The 23,087-nt window shown below is 35.0% G+C and overlaps 1 protein-coding gene across 8 annotated transcripts in view; it reads right to left on the reverse strand.

The window, feature by feature from the left end:
* LOC126972675 (uncharacterized) overlaps positions 1-23,087 on the reverse strand; it is an 89,842-nt gene that overhangs the window by 55,295 nt on the left and 11,460 nt on the right. For 6 of the 8 annotated variants that reach the window (XM_050819786.1, XM_050819603.1, XM_050819960.1 and 3 more), the window contains 11 exons: positions 20,157-20,258; positions 17,395-17,508; positions 14,593-14,718; positions 12,645-12,809; positions 10,599-10,730; positions 10,042-10,179; positions 8,439-8,681; positions 7,895-8,038; positions 6,315-6,458; positions 4,848-4,928; positions 1,053-1,139 (listed from right to left, as the gene is read on the reverse strand). In XM_050819786.1, the coding sequence (XP_050675743.1) occupies positions 1,053-1,139; positions 4,848-4,928; positions 6,315-6,458; positions 7,895-8,038; positions 8,439-8,681; positions 10,042-10,179; positions 10,599-10,730; positions 12,645-12,809; positions 14,593-14,718; positions 17,395-17,508; positions 20,157-20,258 (1,476 nt within the window). The remainder of the gene's footprint in view (positions 1-1,052; positions 1,140-4,847; positions 4,929-6,314; positions 6,459-7,894; positions 8,039-8,438; positions 8,682-10,041; positions 10,180-10,598; positions 10,731-12,644; positions 12,810-14,592; positions 14,719-17,394; positions 17,509-20,156; positions 20,259-23,087) is intronic. The other 2 variants (XM_050819687.1, XM_050819874.1) reach the window with 2 other exon arrangements.

Raw genomic sequence — 23,087 nt, forward strand, 5'->3', positions numbered from 1 at the left:
TGAGACATACTTCCGATGTTAAGAACCTGTTTCACAACGTTTAAGTTACGTATAAACTACTTGCGACTTATCTATCGAATAAAGACATCGTAAATCGTGTTTGCGCATTTGCGTGTTAACCAGCACATCAAGTGCTTGTTATATTATAGGATAGATCTAATAGAGTTATTTACGATTTAGATAGAGAGTTTCACGTGCCGGATATATTTGTTATGACTTATGAAAGCTATGACAATTGATTTGTTGACATTTCCAAATATCTTTACGAAAGTACAAAACAATTATTAAGTGATGGTCGATTTTATTGTGAACGTAGTTAAAGAAGTGCTTTTTAGAATTATAATAATTATAAAAAAGTTATTAAGCTAACATTTCGTTATTTCGTTTTTTTTAATAATTCCGATAAAGATATAGTTTTTTTTAATAATTCCGATTTGTGAAAGAAAAAAACATAGAAAAAACTGACCTATCTACTTTTATCATCATGAACAAGCGAAAGACGTCCACGTCCAATTCAAATTTTTTTATATAACGATTTAGGAAGGTTTGAAATAAATGCTTTAAAAGAAGCATCTTGAATTTTCATAACACCCAAAATGCTTCTTCTCATGGGGAGGGGTGATGTAAAAAGGAGTTCATATCTGCACATAAGAAATCAATGTCATGCGCTTGACTGTCAAGATTAAAAATATATTTTAAATAGATTGAAGTGACGCAAAGAAGAACAGAACGGAATAGAAGAGATTAGAGAATGAAGTATACTAAGAACGGTCCGTAAAAGTGAGTACCGGCTATTTCCTTTATTCCAATGATTCATGTTCTGTTCCCCCTTTATAATTACAGCCCACTTAAAATCCCTAGCGCAACCAATAGTAAAATGTAAAAGCTGTCACATGTGAAATCCACGATTCAGCTTTAGTTTGTGTGCCTCTTCAGAACTCAAAATTTTAAATCAATAAGGATGCAGGTGCATACAATGAATAGAAGTGATATCATCTGCTTTTGGAAATATATTTTGATAATAATTGGCTTATAAATCTACAAATGCTTACTTGATACTTTTCTTTTTTGATTTTTCTCACTGCAGTTTGACGTGGCGATTTCAACTGAACCCTGCAATTTTGTCAACGCGTCTGTTCCTAGAAGAAAATTGAAACCGGTTTGTCATAGATGTTTCATGACCACACGACTGAGTTCAAAACTTCATCAAGATAAGGTTAATAATTCAAAAAAACGAATACGGAAATCTAATCCAATTACATAGGCGCCAGATGTGGAAAATATGCAATACCTATTCCCAGTGGCTTTCAGAGCAACCGAGTATTCGGCATAGCGTCTTTTATATATTTAACTGTTATTTATAAAGTGTGGCACTAATTATTAAAAAAATAAAACAAATATCACATAAAGATAATTCACCTAAATAAATAAATTTTGCATAATTAAATAAAATTTGCTTGCTTTGCTTGACAAGCAGTTGAGTTTGCTTGACAAGCAGTTGAGCAGTGGTATAGAACTAAATGATGCCCAATTCGGTTTTAGACCAGGCTTATCAACCGAAACTGCGATACTGTGTCTCAAGCAAACTGTCCAATATTACACGGCAAGAAAAACACCAGTCTACGCCTGCTATCTAGACCTATCGAAGGCGTTCGATATGGTGTCGTATAATATCTTGTGGGAAAAATTACGTCGTGATACTAGTGTAACAGATGACATTATTTCACTCCTAAAATTCTGGTACGGTAATCAAGAAAACGTGGTTAAGTGGGTTAATGCCTATTCGGATGCCTTTGGTCTGGAGTGCGGGGTGAGACAGGGGGGGATCAGCTCGCCTTGTATTTTTAATTTGTACATAAACTCCCTCATTGAGGAGCTCAGCCATACCAGGACTGGGTGTCACGTGGCTGGTGTATGTGTCAACAACATCAGCTACGCAGATGACATGGTTCTGCTGAGCCCCTCAATGAAGGGTTTAAGAAAGCTGCTGAGAATATGTGAACGTTATGCGGAGGCCCATGGTCTTCGATACAATACAAGTAAAAGCGAATTAATGATATTTAAGTCGGGTAATAAAATTTACGAACATAAAGAACCTCTATCGCTGTGTAACGCACCACTAAATATGGTAACGAAGTTTAAATATCTTGGCCACTGGGTCTCCGACAACCTAAGTGATATCCTAGACTTAGAGAGGGAACGTAGGGCGTTGGCTGTCCGCTGTAATATGCTGGCCCGAAGGTTTGCGCGTTGCAGTGAACAAGTAAAAATAACTCTGTTTAAGGCTTATTGCCAATCATTTTACACGTGCAGCCTTTGGACCGGCTATACGCAGAGGGCATACAACGCGCTGCGAGTGCAATATAATGACGCGTTTAGGGTAGTGATGGGGCTGCCTAGGTTTTGTAGTGCATCCGGCATGTTTGCGGAGGCGCGCGTTGATGATTTTTACGCGATCATTAGAAAAAGATGCGCATCATTAATGAACAGGCTCCAGGCTAGCCCCAACACTATCCTAAGCGCGTTGGCATGTAGGTGGGACTCCCCACTGCTGAGGCATTGGATAGGTTTGCATGCGCCTCTAGCTAGGTGCAACTTATTGTGAAAATAACTAACCTTACTAACATAATTTTTAAGAAAAATTGTAACTAACATACAATTACTAACACTACCACTAACATTACTTAGTCTAAGAATAATTGTTACTAACTTAATAACTAATACTTATGGATGTATAGTGTCCGAAATAAATGATTATTATTATTATTATTATTATATTATTTCGATACGACCTGTAAGTAATCAAATAGCCGCGCTCTAGCGTAGGCACTTGTGCGACTAAGGCTGGGCTGACCAACTTACTTTAGCAATAGCAAACATGTTAAAGTAGTGGTTAAGAAAAAATGAGTTGCACCATTTGACAATTTTTAGATGATGATTACAACTTTAACTGGTAACCGTCTAATCTTCGCTGGTTAAACCTATGGTAATGTTAAATATTTATCTCAAATAGCGACATCTCAAAAGTTTCAAATAAATATTCGATATTGACTTGATATTACATTTTTTAACTTTAACTATGCCAAGGAATACCATGGTGCAACACATTCCGCAGTCAATGTTAAAGTCAGCGTTACTGTTAACGTTAAATTTGACTTAAACCATAACAGCTAATATGATTCAACCCAGGCAAAGAGTGTTTAAAATTTTGTTTTCTAATACATACAGGGTTATTGGTAATTAAGGAAGTGATAAGCATTATGTAAAAGAAAACCATTTTTGAGATTATCACGTTTTTAGTTTTTTTCATAATATGTGACAAATGCAAATCAAAAATTTATTTATCCATGCTTTAAATCCTCTATTAAGGATTCTGAAACAGTTAGCTTATTGCCAACATTAAAACACCTAATGTTCTAATAACCATTACATCATCCAAACGAGTGTTGTAATGTTGTACTGAATTTCATAACAACACTCCTTTGTATTTTTTTTCGGTCCCCTCATGCGCAAAGAGTTTCAACAGACAGCCACATTCTTATTGGTCGATGCGTGGTATCTGTATGAATTTCAAAAAAAGAACATTTTCGTTTACGCGCGTTCCACACTACCAGAAGAAGAAAAAGTAGGTTATTCGAATCCCCGCCATTTTTATTGTTTTGTTTACAAAAAATGAGCGATTCATTTTAAACGCTGCAAAAGAACATTATATTCGAGTGAATTTTAATTATTGCACTTTACAAAATGTAAATTACTACTAAAATAAATAATTGTTTCCTTAATACTTAGTTTATTTGTATATAATCAGTAATGAATGATATTAGGTTACTACTAGGACTGGTGTTTTTAATGATAGCAGTAAGCTTACTGATTCAGAATCTTTTAGAGGATTCATATTCTGGGTGTAGATAAAGTCTTGTATGCAACTGTTGATAATTAGGTATTAAAACACTCGTGTGATACTATTATCACACTCGGCTTCGCCTCGTGTGATATCGCGTGATAAATCCACATTCGTACCCCCCTTATTACACAACAGTTGCATAAATAACTATAAACAAAGGATGAAATTAAATATCAGTTTTTCCTCTGATTTAACATAAAGTTCTTATATGTACGAAATTTCGTCGTAGTAGGTAGTCATAATATCATATGTGTAAAAATTAATTTCGATTGGGGTAACGGTTCTTGAATTTTAGGTGAATGTGTAGGTGTAGGTGTGTGGTGAATGTATAGACTTTTACATTTACTTTTTTTACGGCCGCTGAAAAAAATTGTGTATGTCTGACGGTGTCACGGAATTCCCAAAATAATGGATTGATTTTGATCAATTTAATCTTCGATAGCCGATATCTTGTTGTTCTTTGCTTTAAGGCCGCAATTCCTAGAAATCGCCAAAATAGCGCATAATTGAAACTATTTCTTAATATATAAAGCTTTTATTTTTACAAAAAATAATTATATGATGTCTACAAATTATGAAAAGAAAATTCATTTTTTCTTTACATTTCTATTTTTAATAGATATTGCGACAAAAAACCACCAAAATACCCCTAACGTTTACAGTTAGAGCCATGTTAATCATTCATTCAATCTAGATAAAAATTGTATGAAAAAATTATATACCGTTTACTCATACTATTTAAAATGACTTAGTTTTGTTATTTTTGTAAAGAAAATTGTATTTTGTCTTTAATAAACAAAAAATGCTACTAATTATAATTAAAACAATGGCGATCTTGTGCGAGCGAGGTGACCTAGCTCCGCTCGATTCCTCAAGGCCGTTGGCTCGGTCCCCAGCCTTAATAAACATTATTTTTACATTTAGATAAATTTTTAGTTTTTACCTGTTTCATGATAGGCAAGTACAGCTGTCTGTACATCGGTACTATCCCATTGGCAACGTTGTAAATTCTGCATCAATAGCACTGGAACGATATGAGTGTTTTTTTTTTATTGAAAATCATGAAATTTCTCAATTTTTCGTCAGTTACCCTCTAATATTGCTAGAACCATAACATACTTGTGTCTGAAATCAAGACTATGCTATACAAGTACTTTGCAGTACTACCACCTCGCTCGATTCGAGATGGAAAAAACCTAAACATTCTTTATTTTTATTAGACAATCATCTCGACGTTATACGCGCTAAAGTTTAAGTTTTTTTTTTATGAAAATAAGGGACGAGGACATTCAGCCGATGGTAATTGATACGCCCTGCCCATTACAATACAGTGCCGCTCAAAATTCTTGAAAAACTCAGAAAATCCGAGCGGCACTACAACAGCGCTCGACACTTTGAGACATAAGATTTAAATCTAAATTGCCCAGTAATTTGACTTGCTATGGCACTCTTCAGACCGAAACACAGTAATGCTTACACATTACTGATTCACGCCAGAAATAGGCGCGAAGTTACGCAATGCTAGAGCTTCACTGACGTCGGGCTGCTAAGCAGGAAACAGTTTTACATTTGCATGTTACCAATCGGACCAAAATAATTATTCATTCAAAACAATCGCTCCATATTTATGCCCAGAATATAATCAGGCAAACCAAAAGTTACAGTAACGCGACGAAGCAATCAATGTCTCATTTCATCAAATGAAACTCCACGCAAGGATCTTCGGGTTCTCGACCTCGCAAATAAGATCACCAATACGATGTGTCAATTCACTGGAAAATTCCATTTCGCCACTCAGACACGATATTCGTTCGAGACACCTTTATTTCATTATTGCTTCGGTATTGAAAACGATATAATATTTTGATTTTTTGTTGATATATTATGAATAGTCGACGTATTCGTTATGATGTACAAAAATCCCATTTTTATCATTTCTTTTTTTATTTACACACCTGCTTTAAGTATGTTGTTTGTTATTAGCAGATTTCTTGTCTATTACTAAGCTCAATAAACCACTTTTGTGTATCTACCCGCAGTAAATGAAAATGAAGTGAAGTGACCGATGCAAGGTGACCGGTGAATACCGCTTGTTTATCGTAATTAAAACATACGTTCCATTTTGCACTCACTGAAAACCAGTGTGAGACACAACGTGATATATTTCTAATGCCTAATAGGTAGCCTTATACGAGATAGTATCATACAAATCTTTAATATCTTTTTGCTACAACACCTAACTCCCTTTTCTGCCAGTATAAGGTTGTAGAAAACGTTCACAGTTCACTTACGCCCAAAAATATATTTTATTTTTCACGCGCAACCACGTCTATACTCCGGAAGACATTAAAGCTCATTTTTATCAGCTCTTAATTCGTGGATTAAAAAAAGATTCTATTAATATTATTACCATTTTTACGTTTCGTGAGCTTCGATGGCGACTTAGACCAGGAAGCGAATCTTGCCGCTGTCTTTTTCCATACATGGTTCCATCGATGCCTGCAAACTCGACCGATAGACAAAGGCTTTGCCAGTATCACGAACTTCTTAGAAACTGCAATAAATAAGATATAATTAGGTCATAATCTTATAAAAATTACAGGTTTGTTCTAAAATTAAAATATATAATGTTAATAATATTGAATGAAAGCAGAACACTCGCTACTAAATAAATAAGTAGTTACAGTTTTCAAGGCTTGGAATTAATTTGAAATATACGCATTTATAATATACGTGAGATAAAACATCGCCTTTTTACGTGACGTATTAATCGTACTATAGACTTAATGACATGATAGCAATGACATCTCTATGGAAGAGAAGGACAAACGAAGCGTATCCTAAGTGACCGCCAACACTTATTTGCAACACCAGAGAATCACAAGAGCGTTGACGGCTTTTCAGGTAAACGATGCAAAATCTACGTATCTACAAAGTTGAAGTTCACGACATCATAATAGAGTGGCGTAATGGACCCCGATCAGTCAGTCACACTGAGACTTGAGATGAAATCTGTTCCTTTATACTAGCGTATGAGGGTTTAAAACAAAATCGCATGGTACGTTCATTAACAGTCCCCTCTCCAAACGCAACATTGACATTGCGAGCTGTTTTTGCCGCGTTAGTTCCGCGTCGGAATTCGTATTCAAAAATTCGAATTTTCGAAGTATTCATCTTTCTTGTCTAAACTGAATAAACAAACAACTGAAAATCGATAATCGAATGTTGCACATTTTTTAATAGAAGAACTACATAAGTAGAATGGGAAAAAGTTTCACTCAAAATCTCAAACCATGAAGGTTCTATGTCAATTCGACACTGACCTCTACTATAGACCACTGGACTGGTGGCGCTTCAAATAGGCACATAAAATTTGATAACAACTATAATATGAAATAGCCTGTCCAGTGGTATTTATACAAGTCAGTGCAATTCGAAGTATCTATTACAATAAAACAGCAATTTCATACTTTAACCCCAATTATTACCCATACAGACCGATAATGCGTCACCATGCTGTACCTTCGTTTGGAGGTGATATAATCTTGCAAGTTTTGTTTTTGTCTATTCCCTATTATATTGAAAGTGTGCGTATGCATCTACACCCTCCAGTCTAATGGCACCTAAGCCCTTCACACAAAACACACCAATGCAGTTGTACACATAATAAGTTACCTATTTCAGTTAAGTTTTTCATAACTATAACTGAGTTTGTTGTCTCGGTAAAAAAAAACTGACGTAGAGCAGCTGATCGCAAATCTGTATGAAGCAAGAGGTATATGTTTTGTTGAGTGAAAAGGCTCTATTTGTGAATTTTAAATACAAGTCAACCAATTAGATAATTGGAAGACTAGTTTAAGGCCTAGAGATAGAGAAGAAATAAATTCTAGATGAACCTAGGATTGATAACAAGCTATACGGCCGCAGGAACTAAAGTAAGCAGGTAGGGATGAGTGAGTTAAATGGCTAAAAAAAATTAAAAACTCTTACTTTTATCTCTACGAAAGCTACAGCGCCTGTACTTCATACATTTCTTGCATCGTCCCTTGTAATCACGAAGACCTTCTTTTTCTCTTCTCGCTACTTCCCTTCTCCAACAGTAGTGGTAGTAGTATTCGTGGTAGCTGCATCTTCCTAAAATGATTTTTGTAAATAATTGAAAGTATCATATTTACATTTGAAAATATGAGTAAACCCTAAATCACTACGCAATGTGAACGAGTCAATGATTGTTAATATCCTTGATACTCCGTTGTTCGCGCTTAAATCAAAGAAGCTGGTGCAGGGCAGCTTACGACCGTAAGTAGGAACAGCACTTCTTGTAGGACTATTTGTGTCAAAAAGAGACGAAGTGTTATAGCATCGCACCTTATTGAGAACACCAAGTTATTAATTTTGCCAATTTCGTCTTCCCTTTTTAGGTAAAACGATGTATGCCAAAACAAGTTGTAAATTAGAGGAATGTTTTCAAATTTAAAGGATACAACAAAGAAAATTTTCTAAAATAAAGTGAGAAAGTATCTTAATTTTGTACCTGTTAACTTTGAATATGACAAATCACTGGAACGCTTAGGGCAAGCGTCCTTACAATTCCAGAAGCCATCCTTGACAGCAAATTCTTTAGACAGCTTTAACGTCTGTGCACTGGTCTGAGAGCTCGGGAATCTGGACACGTCGTTCTGATCAGTAGTTTCCCCGCTAACGTGCTCACACAAAGCTTGACTCGACAGCTCGTCGTGTATATCATTCTCGCAAATACTACTAAAAGTGTCACGCACTGTTGAGGGAGAGAATTCAGTGATTAATTAAAATTCATTTAAATTTCATATCCAACAGTTTTTTTTGACAGTAAGGGACGAGACGAGTAGCCCGTTCAGCTGATGGAAATTGTTATGCCCTGCCTACTACAATGCAGTACCGCCCAGGATTCTTGAAAATACTAAAAATTCTGAGCGGCACCACAATAATTGCGCTCGTCATCTTGATACATAAGATGTAAAGCCTGATTTGCCCAGTAATTTCACTAGCTACCGCGCCCTTTACACCGAAACACAGTGATGCATACATATTACTGCTTCATGACAGAAAAAGGTTCCATAGTGGTACCCATAATCTAGCCGGCCTCATGTGCACTCCCACTGCTAAATACCCGTGAAGCCTCTTACGACACCATTGGGCCTGGGACTTATTTTTGTGTGATTTTAATGAGAGTTTATATCTATACTAATATTTGTTTGTTTGTTTGAACGCGCTAATCTCTGGTACTACTGGTCCGATTTGAATGATTCTTTCAGTGTTGGGTAGTCCATTTATCGAGGAAGGCTATATGCTATGTTTTTTTTTTTCAAAATTAGGGATCCGTAATAAAATTGTAAATTGTATTTTGTAACAAGGTGTAAAATCTAAAACCTATTTTTGCGTGCGCTGCAAAAACTATTGAAAATAGAACAAAATGATGTACAGGCTATAATATAGGCAATATTTTATCACTTATAAAACTATCGCGTGAATAATACTTTGTATGGCAAAACAACGTTTGCCGGGTCAGCTAGTCTATTGATAAGAATGGAAGAAGTTTGCTTAGTAACTTCATCAGAAGCGTGGCAATGAGAGATCCGAGACAGCCATATTAATATCTTTTTACTATGTAAAACTTACACAAATTGATATTTGCATGCCGAAATTAATTAAAGAAATAAGAATACTTGCTGTCACACAATAAGGTGTAATTCAGATCGCACAGCGCTCCTAACCTACATTTTAATTCACCTCGAAGTTGCCTCTCTTTCTATCGCGTGGCTCTTACCTCTTCTGACAAAATGAGGGTTGACTTCTTTACATAAAAGAGTACCTACCTCGATACCATCTTATAAAAATTGCTCAGTTTTTTCTATAATATAAATAGGTATGTAATCGGTATTTCAAAATCAATATTCTTTCGATGTAAAACCTCCAGTAGCTGCAGATGGTAATGTATGCGTTGGAAGAACACGACATAGTCAAACCTACTTAGTACTACTTAGGAAATAAATAGGTAGCTACCATGAATGGTAACTTCATTATAATAGTAGTAACTTTAAATTAGATTGTTTCAGCGTCTTTAGGACGCTCAAAAACGTCAGTTTTATGTGAATTACCTTCTATTTCAAAGTTCGTTGTTTTCTGTATCACTTCGGATGGACAGTCCACGTATGAGGACACTGGCAAGCTAACATTCTTCTCCCGACTTAGGGTTGGATTGGGAGTAGATGGGTATTTTAATGTTGTGTAAAATCCTAAAATAACAAAAGTATATAATATTACGTAAGTTGTAAACTGAAAATGAATATGTTTATTCAAAATAGAATTTTGGAATCACTTCCTTACAAGATTGGGTGCAATAAACTAAAAAGTTCCACTTTTATTGAAGTGAAACTTCTTTATCAACGCATGCGAGAAATTTCAAAGCAAATCGTTACAATTTTCAAAAATAAAAAATATTACGTTTGTATCTTATTAAGCCTACTGGGATTAGTTACAAGCAATTCCTTATTTCTAGGTTTAAAATAATGAAAAAAATATGTATTTATTGGATTATATAATATTATAAATTGTTTCTCCGCAACATTATATCCAATATCATGTTAATCAAACTATTTAACTCCAAAATTAAAATTTGGTCCTAATTATTATTTATTAATATATATCAACGTACTGTATGGATTTCTGGCATTAAATTGCTTTGTCTCTGAATAAATTTTTGGCAATGGTCGAACTAGCTCCCGTGTCTTCGATTTCAAGGTTGATTTGTTATCTGCCACTGAAGTTTCATTTGGAGCGTCGATGGCTATTAGATAGAGTTTAGAGTTGAAATATTAGTATAGATTAGTAAGTATTAAGTTTAACACATAGTTCTACAATTAAACCATGCTCAAACTTCCTTCTATATTATATAAGATCATTTTCGATGGTGATCGCTACTTATCCATAGGTGACTTTAAAATTCTACTTTGCTTGAATAGTTCATGTTGTTAAATGTTCTCAGGCTTGAGATTTTAGAGTGATCGACAATTTTTGCCTATTTATTGGGCATTACTGTATAATTAAGGATAACATGAACAACCGGGTTATCCTATACCAGATTTCCCCTGTATATGCCAATGATTGAGAAAAGGTGCGGGTACACAGTGTAGTTCGGATATTGTTTGCTTAAACTGACTGCAAGAATCACAGGACGAGCGACGAGCGAGTATTACGGAATAGAAGAATAACTTAACGTATATATTAATATAATATAACATTGACACATTTTTACACAAATTATCTTGCCCGAAACATGGCTTAGCCTGTACTATGGGTACAAGACAACGATATATTTAATACTTACTTAAACATACATAAATACAAATAAACATCCATGACTCGGAAACAAACATCCATATTCATCATATAAATGATTGCACCTACCGGGATTCAATCCCGGGACCTCTAGCTTAGTAGTCAGGGTCACGGCTTTATGGGTCGTCATATTAAATTATAATTTCTGTTCATTTGTTTCGCTTACATGTTTTTAGAACGCAACTGATCACGATGAAGTTTCAATACATAAAATTGGCTCAAGTCAAAAAAAATTCCGAGTACATTTTCATTTTGGTCCCGAGTGACCTCATATAACTTCAATTTTAGGCAGGCAAAATTTTGGGGCCAAGTATTTTTTTTGTGCGATGAATTAAATTTATTCACAAGTATACAGTCTCATTAGCTGCGCATCAACGTGAAAACGGACGAATCCTGTATTCTGGATGCGATAGGCGCATGCGCTCACTTCTGCTAATCTGAGGATTCGTATTTTTCATTCATTCATCTCAACCGGAAGACGTCCACTGCTCCAACGCTACGTATTGCTGTACGTGATCGCCATTCAAGGATTTTACTGCCCCAATGGCGATCTGTCTGTCGAGCTACGATTCGTATATTATGAACATATTTCAGTAAAGTTCTTTAAAAGCATGTTTATTATAGCTAATAAATGGTCTAAATGAAGATGTAGTGACAAAAATTTAAAGAGATATGGTTTGGCCATGTCGAGAGAATGAATGAAGAGCGATTGACGACAAATGTGTATAAGGCGAGTGTGAATGAAAGTTTTAGAAGAGGTAGGCCTAGGCGGACGTTTCGAGACCAAGACCAACGTCAGGGACGTCTTGAAAAAAGGCCAGGTCAAGAGAACCCTAACGCGTCAACGCCCACCAGCTTGTACGAGCGACACAGACAAGAGTCGAGAGTCCGCGTCCAAGCACTGCGAAGAAGAGGTACTGTCACTTTGCACTTTGAAAACCCCCTTGTTCTAGTGTTGCGACTTACGTAACGGTTTCGATTCATAAATCTCCTTTTAACGACCGTCACGAATTTCTACTGAGCAACGAGTACCGTGCATCGAGCTGGAAGTTAAGGTGCTGGATCCGAGGCAGGAAGAGGCGAGGCAATTTAAGGTCACCATTTTATCTTTGGTAAGAATTTGCACATTGTTCATTTAAATAAATATTTATATCGAATAACGAGCGCTATTTGTAATACACAACAGTATGTATGTATAAATGGTCACGGATGACGTACCATTTACAACTGCAACTGCAACTAATTTGCAAGATTAGTTCGACGGAAATTTATTGTTAAAAATATAATTTTAATGAATGTAGTTACTAAATTACTGAATAAAAATATAATCACATTAATTTATTATATTTAATTAAGTTGATACCTCTGTAACTCTTATCCAAGGACGCATGGCTCCTTCTGTCACTCTTAGCACGACGTTTGTTGAAAATACTCGAATACTTTCTCAAGATATCGTCTCTACGGTTGTACCCAGGCTTTTCTTTAGAGCATTCGCTTTCAGTATTCGAAGAATAGTTTGCATGATAATCTGAAGCAATAATAAAAATAGGTTATGTGTACCAGCATACTATAACTATACATACCTATTATTCAAATTCCTCTGCCGCATCTGTATGTCTGTATGTTCGCGATAAACTCAAAAATTACTGCACTCATTTTCATGCTGTTTTCACCAATGCATAGCATGGTTCTCGAGGAAAGTTTTAGTAAACATTTTTGTATACATAAGAAATATTTGTTTGGGGTATCGGAAAAAAACCGTCTCTGAGCTTTCAAAGAAAACGCCGTCGAAACGCTTTGAGATATAAAAAAATAATATATGGTGGATTTGTGTATTGTGGTCTATAGCACATGGCACATGTCTATCTCTTAAGGATAAAATACTATATCCATTTTAACACTTTAAGAAAACAGGCAATTAAAAAGCTACCAGACCCTGAAGCTTGGTCAACTTGATGTATTATTTCGCCTGTTTGGCTATACCTGCCGATATAAGAAAATTTATCGAAGTAGGCGTTACTTATGGATTTCCGCAAAGTAACGCCGAACAGGCAAAATTATACATCAAATTGATCAAGCTTCCGGCAGTCCAAAACGAGTGGTTCAATCAACAGTGTCATTAAAAAGTTGTAATGTAAAAGCTGTTAACACAAAAATGATATCATTTTATTACAACATATTATACAATCATTTAGTAATACATTTGAAGATCATTAACTTCGGGTTTAAATTACATTATTCCCAAATACTTATATTATTATTTTCTATAACAGAACAGCGCCTGTCGGATCAGGTAGTACATAATATTTTTTTGGCTTGTCTTTATTTTTACATTATTTAAGTATTATTGCTTTATACCTTTAAGCAATGACGTTCTATACATACAGACAAATCTCGTCGTATAAAAATAAATCGCCACTAATCCCACCAAAATAAGCATCGACTGATATATCGAATGATGAAATTTTCTTGGTCAATAAGCAGCAATGAAAAACATTTACTCAGTTTAGGTTTGATTCGGACGGTTAACACACGATTAAGATGAAAAGCGTGCTTACATTGTCTCTAAGCACACTTTTGCCGCTCCGCTATCAGACCGAATGGTATGTCTATATGTGCGTAGAACGTCATTGCCTATAGATATAATAGTTGCCGCAATAATAAAACAATTGTCCACGAATTATTAGGTAATATCTCCATGCGTATCATTTATACCGGTAGGAGGTTTATTGCATAGGTTTTTTTTTATGAAAATAAGGGACGAGACAAGCACGACGTTCAGTTGATTGTATTTGATACGCCCTGCCCATTACAATGCAGTCCGGCTCAGGATTATTTATAAACCCAAAATTGTGAGAGGCACTACGACTACGTTTCACCTTGAGACATAAGATGTTAAGTCTCATTTGCCCAGTAATTTCACAAGCTACGGCACCCTTCAGACTGAAACACAATAATGCTATTACATTACTGCTTCATGTCAGAAATGGGCGCCGTTGTGGGACCCATAATCTAGCCGGCATCCTGTGTAAAGGAGCCTCCCACTGGTAAAGCTAAGCCACCATTTGTTTAGGTTTAGGTTTGAAGGGTTTTGTAATTAGTGACGTTGCTGGCCTAAAGCCACTTAATATCTTATGTCACAAATGGACGAGCGCAAACAGCCTCCACTTCAAAAAATTTTCGATTTTTCGATAATTCTGAGCGGAACTGTATTGTAATGGGCAGGGTGTACACTTACCAGAAAGGAAAACTTCTTGATAGTCCCGGCATTTTTTCTGACAAGAGAAGTAAATATAATCTGTACTGTTTACCATTTTCATTGTCCCTGGTCGGAACTTCTAATTCAGACGACAGCCAGTCCTTAATATTTTCCTCTGTTGTTTTGAAAGACCTTTTTTTTGCGATTGCACTCGTTTGAGGTACTGAGGTATCTGCTCCTGCAGAAAAGGATATTAAAAATGATGACATTGAAAATTATAATATATAGAATTCAGTGATAAACTTGTAGGTTTGAATAACCTATCATCGCATGATTCGCGTTCTCCATGTTACAGAAATAGTCAAGGAAGCTTTAACACAGGCAATTCTATTCATGATAATGCGTTTATATTTGGAGATGGTGCATAGGTACCTACTTACATGACGTAAAACTATTATTTGCGGCGATTGCGCACTTCTTTACACCACAAAAGTATCACGAAAACGTTCACCAGGCTCTTAGTAAAACAGTGCTACATATAATTGAAATTAATGAGGTTGATATCTGAATCACTTATCCACAAATCTCACATTTGTAAAGGCATTACTCAAACCAGAGAACATTCATTTCATGAATGAGACTGGCGACGATTCTGAGTTCTGTCATCGTTTTTATAGATATTAAGGCCTGAATAGACTTTAAACACAGAAAATTCACTCTATAACCGGTAAAATTCAACACAAAAAACCTAGTTAAAAAATAACCGTTACAATAAATATATTCTATGATATAATACGTCGGATGGTTGATGTAGTTTATATTTTTTCGAATCACATGTAACTAAAAAAATCATAAATTGACATCATATTTTTTTTTTAACATTTAAGTGCGACTCGGTCACCCCACCTTAGTCGCTCGTATGACCAAGGTCACTGGCATGTATTAACGCCTTAATTTGTAATCTCTACCACGAAAATATTTTAAAGCTAATTCGAAATAGATAACTTAAGTACTCTTAGCAAACATGTCTATATCATATGTAGGTAGTACATTTGTTTTAACCGAGTTTTTAAGTCAATTCTTCAATGTGTTGGGCCCCAGTATTATTTGGAATCAATAACCACAATCAGCTAGAAATTCATCAAATTCTAGCTACAAATTGCGTGGATTCCACTAGTTTTATCACGTATCCGTTTATCGATACTTGATCTATTTTCTGAGCAAGAATCTTAAAAAAAAAGACGTGTGGCACTCGGTGACTGCCGCGGTAAAGCTATTGCATAGCATTTTTTATCAACTTATACAATTATAATTATTTATTTATTCTTCTTTGATAATAATTCACGTTTTTTCTTTGATACTAATACAAGTTACACTTTTTGAGCATGGTGACCAATAAGAAAACATTTTGTTTATCTTTTATTGAATAAATGAGAAGTTACTTAATATTGTTTAAAATATTTTTATTATCATACAATACATGTAGGTTATTCAGGAATTTTTACCATTGAAACTATAGGTTTATGGTAACTGAAATAAGAAACATAAGTTTGAGACTTGATAACCTCTAATGCCTCATATTTTGTTGTGGATTCTTGTAGCAGTTAGTTATTATTAATTACATTAATAAGCAATCTACCTACATAGGTTTTTCGTATTTAAAAATCAGTTACTGGGAGATCTGCAGGTCACTAAGCTTGGCTAGAGGTCCTAGGTCTATGTGTTGAATTTAAATAGACATAGAGGACTGTCTACAGTGTCTTCGCTCAAAATAGTCCCATTTAGCAGCAAAACGTCGTCGTTCCGCCATAATTATAAATAAAAGCTTTTTCTACAGTTATTTGAATATTTTGAAGTTTTTGTAAACTGTGATCACTAATTACTAACACTTATCCACTAGAAATAAGAATTAAATTTAATAACCGAAATGTACCTAACAACCAAAAATCAAAAATATTTCCGAGCCAATAATGTTCGACTCGACTTGTCACGGCACCGCTATGCAAATATTTTGAAAATTAAGACTGAGACTTGAGGAATACTGAACACAGAAAAAAATCATTCGATTTAATTTCAGAATGTATCTACCAGAGCAAGAGCCCGTGGACCCCAGACCTACGTCATTTTATAAAAGCTGAAAGTTTGTCAGCGCATGCTCTCAAAACAGGTAAGAACGATGGTCCATTATGGAGTTTGAGTTGCAGTGGCATTGTCAGGTAAACGGTAATAAAGGTGTGTAAAATACCGATCTAAATACATCAAATAATAAAGTGCGATTTTTCGGTATTACCTTCAGAATATTATTAAAAATCACGTTATTCATTGTCAGACACCATCGTGGCAACCCCTTGCCAGACAGCCTTAATGGTCACAAAATTATAATTTTACTCCAAGTTGAATTTAAAAATAAATAGTGTTAGCTTATGCGACATCTAGTGTCACTTTCATAAACTATTTCGTATGTCCAGATCGAACGTTGAATCTATCGAGTGTAATACAACAGTTTCCGATAGATGGCGCTGATCACGTAACAATGGGGGGTGTTAGTTTTTTTTTCGTTACGGAATTTCTGGATTCCATCTCCACGCTCAAGGCCCGCGATAGAAGCTATGCAATAGCTTAAAAACTATTTGTTGTAGAGGGCGTACCCGCGTACAGTTCAATGTATTAATCAAATTAACGTAACTTTTTTTATAAGCCATTATTAATGAAACAAACACAAAATCTACATCACTGAAAACCGCCACGTCTTAGCGACTCTGAAATTTGCTTGCACAAACAGACAAAAATTCTAACAACCTGACATCTGTAACATACGAGTAAGTACAAATTTACTGACACGGTATGATTAGAGTTTTATTATATGTATAGATATTTATTTAATATATACGTGTTTCACAATTTTCAAAATAACCTTCGCTAAAATTGATGTCCGTTGAATTTGTATTTATTTGATCTTCTTTAAGTGACGTCACATTCCTTGTTATCATCAATCCCATGTTTCCATTCACTGATGCCAGGAAATAGTCTGTAAAACGATACGCTTAAATAATTTAGTCTCATTAAAAGTTCAAATGTAATAATCTATTAAATGAATACATTAACTAAATTATTATATTTAAATGTATTCAAAAGCACTTTACGTTATTTTTTAGTTGGAAAAGGCAATGACGCAAGTAAAGGAGTAATTATAATTAAATATAGTTATAAATTAATATATGGTTTTCACAACATCAAAAAGTTACCCAAAACAAATGAAGTAATTTGACTTCTTTTTTAATTATTTTATCACGCTATGATCTATACTATATATATAATATTATAAAGCTGCAGTGTTTGTTTGTTTGTTTGAACGCGCTAATCTCTGGTACTACTGGTCCGATTTGAATGATTCTTTCAGTGTTGGGTAGTCCATTTATCAAGGAAGGCTATAGGCTATGTTTTTTTTTTCAAAATTAGGAATCCGTAATAAAATTGCTATTTTGTAACACAAGGTGTAAAATCGAAAACCTATTTTTGCGTGCGCTGTAAAAACTATTGACAATAGAACAAAATGATGTACTGTATGTATGGCTATAATATAGGCAATATTTTATCTCGGTATTTCCACGGAAACGAGAAAAACGCGGGTGAAACCGCGGGGCACAGCTAGTAATATATAACAATTTAATAAAAAAAATAATTATAATACCAACTGGAAATAATTATTTTGGTTTAATGCCGGATAATTAATTATGAATAAATTAATATATATTTTTTTAAATACTTAACAAACCCAGGCATGGTACGTTTATATAATTTAATTAAATCAACACTTTTAAAGGGATTAAAACGATGTTTTCAGGAGACTCGTGATCTTTCCAGGGTAAAATTCTTCACTGCCAATCGTACGGACTGTTTAACGGCCGTTTTCAATAACGTATCTCTAGTTACGGATACATTGCTGTCACCGTTTAATGACAAGATCTTATCTGTCCATAGTTATGTCCAGTATAGTTATAGTCCAATGCTTTATGTCGATAGGTTATTGTAATGTAAGTAAGCGTAAAAGGATAGATTTGTCTCCCTCTAGTAAGTTAAACTAAAGATAGATAGGTTATTAAAAGAGGGTGTTAGGGACTCCAAATTATCATGGCGTTTTGAGCAAGCCGTAGGTACTCTAAACTGACCATAAATCATAATCCAGTGGATTAAGATCGGGACTAGACGACGGCCAGTCTTCAGCTCTAATGAAGTCCGAAACATTTGTTTCCAACCAAGACTGCGTAGACCGAGCTTTATGACCCGGCGCCGAGTCTTGTTTTTAGGACCATTCTTGGTTATTGAACATAGTGTTATTAAAGGGGTTTCACTACCTTCTCAATAATGGTCTACACATACATTTGTGCCAACGTTTTGATACCTTCTCCACAAAAGTATGACTCAGTCACTCCTTCATAGGTAATAAATACCCCAACAAACCATCACTGAAGTCAGATAGTGGCCACGTTGCACTCTGTCGACTAATTGGTAAGCTTCCTTATGGCTTTGAGCATAAATACGGTCAATTTGTTTGTTAAAATGATGCTCAATTGTAAAAAAATGTCATCCGTTAACAAAATTTTTCTGTGACCTCCTTTGCGTACCGCTTCGATTTTCAAAACCCTTTTCTTTTTTAAATTATCGGTTGAGAAATATCCAGTACGTCTCTTATAATATATGCAAGTCTTAAGTCATCTTTTATAATACATGGTTCTAGGTGCTATCTTCATCTCCCGAGTGAAAATCTTTTGCTTTCGGGCAGGAATTCTTCGAATTCTTTCCCTTACTGATGTGACCACTTTTTTCGTACGTACACTACGTGCCAAGATCTTTTTCTGTCACAAACAGAGGAGGTCTCATTGTACCTATTTATAGCCCGGTACAAAAACATTTTACAAATACCAAACGTATGGAGAGTTTAAAAAATTGCATTTGGCTCCATACCTGCTCTGTGTAATACAATCACAGCGATTTGGTTCTCTTTATCACTCCACTCCATTTTAATATCGCAAAATATTGTATAATTTATTTGCGCCAAAATGAGAAAGCTCAATGAAAAATCATATAAAAATGACAGATTCCAAATTCAAATGTAATATTTTGTTTATTTTTAATTGTAACAGTATTTATAGCCAGACTAAGTATAGCTTATATCTTTAACTGACAAGTAATAACCATAAATTGAAATAAATAAAGTATATTCAAACGCATCAAAATAAAACTTATAAGCTGAAAGCAAATCTTTATGCATTTGATTCACTGCAATAATTTATATGCAATTCACTGCTTAGCAATATAAACTGGTTCACGAAACAAATTACGACGTATCGTAAACCAATACGAACCAGTCCAAACCGAATATCGCTCGCCAACCGGATACATATAATGATGACAATATAAAATGTCTCCTACATTGCTTGTCATTATACCAAAGTGATCATTTTGTGTGCGGTGATATAATACTGTCCCGGATGACAACTGCACTACACACTGTATAATAGCTGAATGTACATTCTCAAACCATTTGCTTCTACATTTATTTGGCTCGCATATATCTGGGTGTAACTACGGCTAGCCAATTGAATACTTAGCATTCTTCATACAGCCCGATAAAAATATTTGAATGCACCATGCTAGTATGCATGCATTATGTACCATTAAAAATATCACTGCTGAACGTAAACATGCCTTCATATATATGTCCTAAGGTAGGTATCGGCTTCGTCGCTCCTACCGTCTCCGACTTTTCCTCTATGTCTGAAAAGTATTTATAATGATTAATTAAAAGTGCGATAATTTCTGGGAAATTAAAATATTTGAAAAGGGACGCCAATGTAAGAGCGTAGCTGACAGCTTATGACTTATTAATCAAAATCGGTTACATTAAGAATTACTCGCTCTCCTTTTCTATCGAATTGTACTACCCGGTTACATTATCTCTGGATCTGACGTCAATGACGTCACGTCGTCGCTTTGTTACGGTGTGCAAAACAAGTTATATTAAAATAATATCCTAATATTTTATTATTAATTATCTATTAATATACCGTATTATATTAGCTGTTTATTCATATATAAAAGTGCATTTTAAATATTAATAAATTCATTATATAATAATAAATACAATATTATTTATTTATTTTTAATGGTTGATGTAAAGTTGTGTTGTGATGCTGATCAGCATAGCGAAAGTATTTATGAAAAAAGTGATTATATGAAACCTGCAGATAGATTGACAGAAGACGGCTATGATCTTGTAAATAACGCAGATAGTTGAAGTCCACTACGTTTTCAGCAAGTATTCGCTTTCAAATTTAGCCGGATTATACTTCGTCGCCAATCGCCATACAGTAATTGCTACTATGTCAAACTAATGTCAAATCACTACACGTTTCATACTAAACTAAATTAATTCAATTTCTTACTTAGGCCATCCCGCCTCTTATTACGTAGTATTTACATACATACTATTTGATGCTGATTATTATTATTATTATTTTAATAGTACTAGGTTAAGTACAGAGGATATTTTTTTTGACGAAACTATTACAGAACCACAGGAACTGCAGAACTATGAAGAACAAAAGTCAAAATGTAACAATGAAAACTTCAAAAACAATGCAGTGATAGCACGAAATTATCAGGACATGTACCTAACGGTAATGAAACTGCATACCGTACTGGCGCAACAGGACGAGCGCGAGGGGGTGAAGGGGAAACGGGAGGGGGCATTACGTTTCAGCGAGTTTCAGAGATAATATGGCAGTGTAGTATGTTCGTTAGAGATGTTCTTCTATGTTGCACGCAATATATCTTAATTTATTTTTGAAGTAAGAACTTCTTTAGCGGCGTTGACCACTTAACGGAAATTATAGAAAATGAACTTTCGGTAATAAGTTATAGGATTCAAATTAGATTGTCAAACTTTAACTTAAATTGCTATATTAATGTCAACATTGACTATATGCAATATGCAATTTAAGTATGTTACAGGTAGCGATATAATGAATAATATAAAAATATAAAGAAAATATAAAAAAATATAAAAGACCTATGGGGCCATTCGACTAATGTTGTAAAATACATACTTGTCATTATAGCACCTGAATTAGCAATAATATTTAATGAATGCATAGATGAGGGTGTGTTCCCTGACCTCATGAAATACAGCAAAGTTATACCTTTGTTTAAATCGGGCAGTTCTTTTGACCCTGCTTATTTCAGACCTATTTTTGTGCTGCCTATTTTTAGTAAAATTTTTAAAAAACTTTTGCTTCAACAGCTACAAATGCATTTTTGTAAATTAATGACCAAAAATCAATTTGGTTTCACTAGGGGCTTATCAACAATTAATGCGAGTACTAGACTCATTGAATACATCTTTGACGCCTGGGAAGAGTCACAGGATGCATTGGGCATTTTTGTGATTTGTCTAACGCATTTGACTGCATCCACCATGAAACTACTCCTAAAACTAAAGAATTATGGAGTGAAAAATAGAGCCCTAAATCTGTTAAAATCATATTTAAGCGAAAGAGTCCAGATAAACGATGTAAATGGCAAACGGTCTTCGGGTAAACCTGTGGGAATAGGTGTTCCACAGGGTTCTATTCTCGGTCCTTTCTTGTTTCATATATATATTAACGATTTACCGTTTGTGGTAGATGATAGCCATGAGATTGTATTGTTTGCTGATGATACTTCACTTATTTTTAAAGTGAAGCGACGTGCAGATATTGATGACGAGGTAAACAATGCACTCTCAAAGATAGTGCGTTGGTTTGAGACGAATAATCTGCACTTAAACAGTAAAAAAACAAAGTGTTTACGGTTCGTTGCACCAAACACATCGGAGGTACAAACCAACGTACTTATAAATGACCAGAGATTGGAACTTGTAGACACTACCGTCTTCTTGGATATCACGTTAGATAAAAAGCTTCAGTGGGGTCCACATATTGCCCATCTAGCAGATAGACTCAGCTCTGCGGCATATGCAGTTAGAAAGATTAGAGAGTACACGAATGTTGCGACCGCTAGATTAGTGTACTTCAGTTATTTTCACAGCATCATCACGTACGGTATTTTACTATGGGGTCATGCTGCTGACATTGATATAGTGTGTGCTCTGCAAAAGAGAGCTGTTCGTGCTTCATTATATCAGCTTGGTTATACACCGTCTCTCAAAGAAAAATTTAAAGAAATTAATATTATGACTGTTCATTCTCAGTACATTTATGAAAATTTAATATACGTTCACAAAAATCGTCACCTTTTTGCTCTTAATAGTGATTTTCATTATTATAACACCAAAAATAAGGGATTGCTTGTAACTAATTCTAGTAGGCTTCATAAGATACAGGGTGGCGCAATAGAACGTGCATATTGCATCATCTTTTTTCGCGGGGTAGAAAGTGCGCGGGCAGAGGGAGTCTGCATCGTTGGGTAGGCGGGCTCATGGAGTTTTAGTCACTATGAGTCACTTCGACGGGAAGCGTCGCGCATTTTGCGTGCGCGCATTTTACGAGAACTCTCGTTCATACATCGTTACTAGGCGTTTATATTGTTCTGAATATGGACTACGGT

The sequence above is a fragment of the Leptidea sinapis genome, chromosome 1 (assembly GCF_905404315.1).
Source record: "Leptidea sinapis chromosome 1, ilLepSina1.1, whole genome shotgun sequence".
NCBI classification, from domain to species: domain Eukaryota; kingdom Metazoa; phylum Arthropoda; class Insecta; order Lepidoptera; family Pieridae; genus Leptidea; species Leptidea sinapis.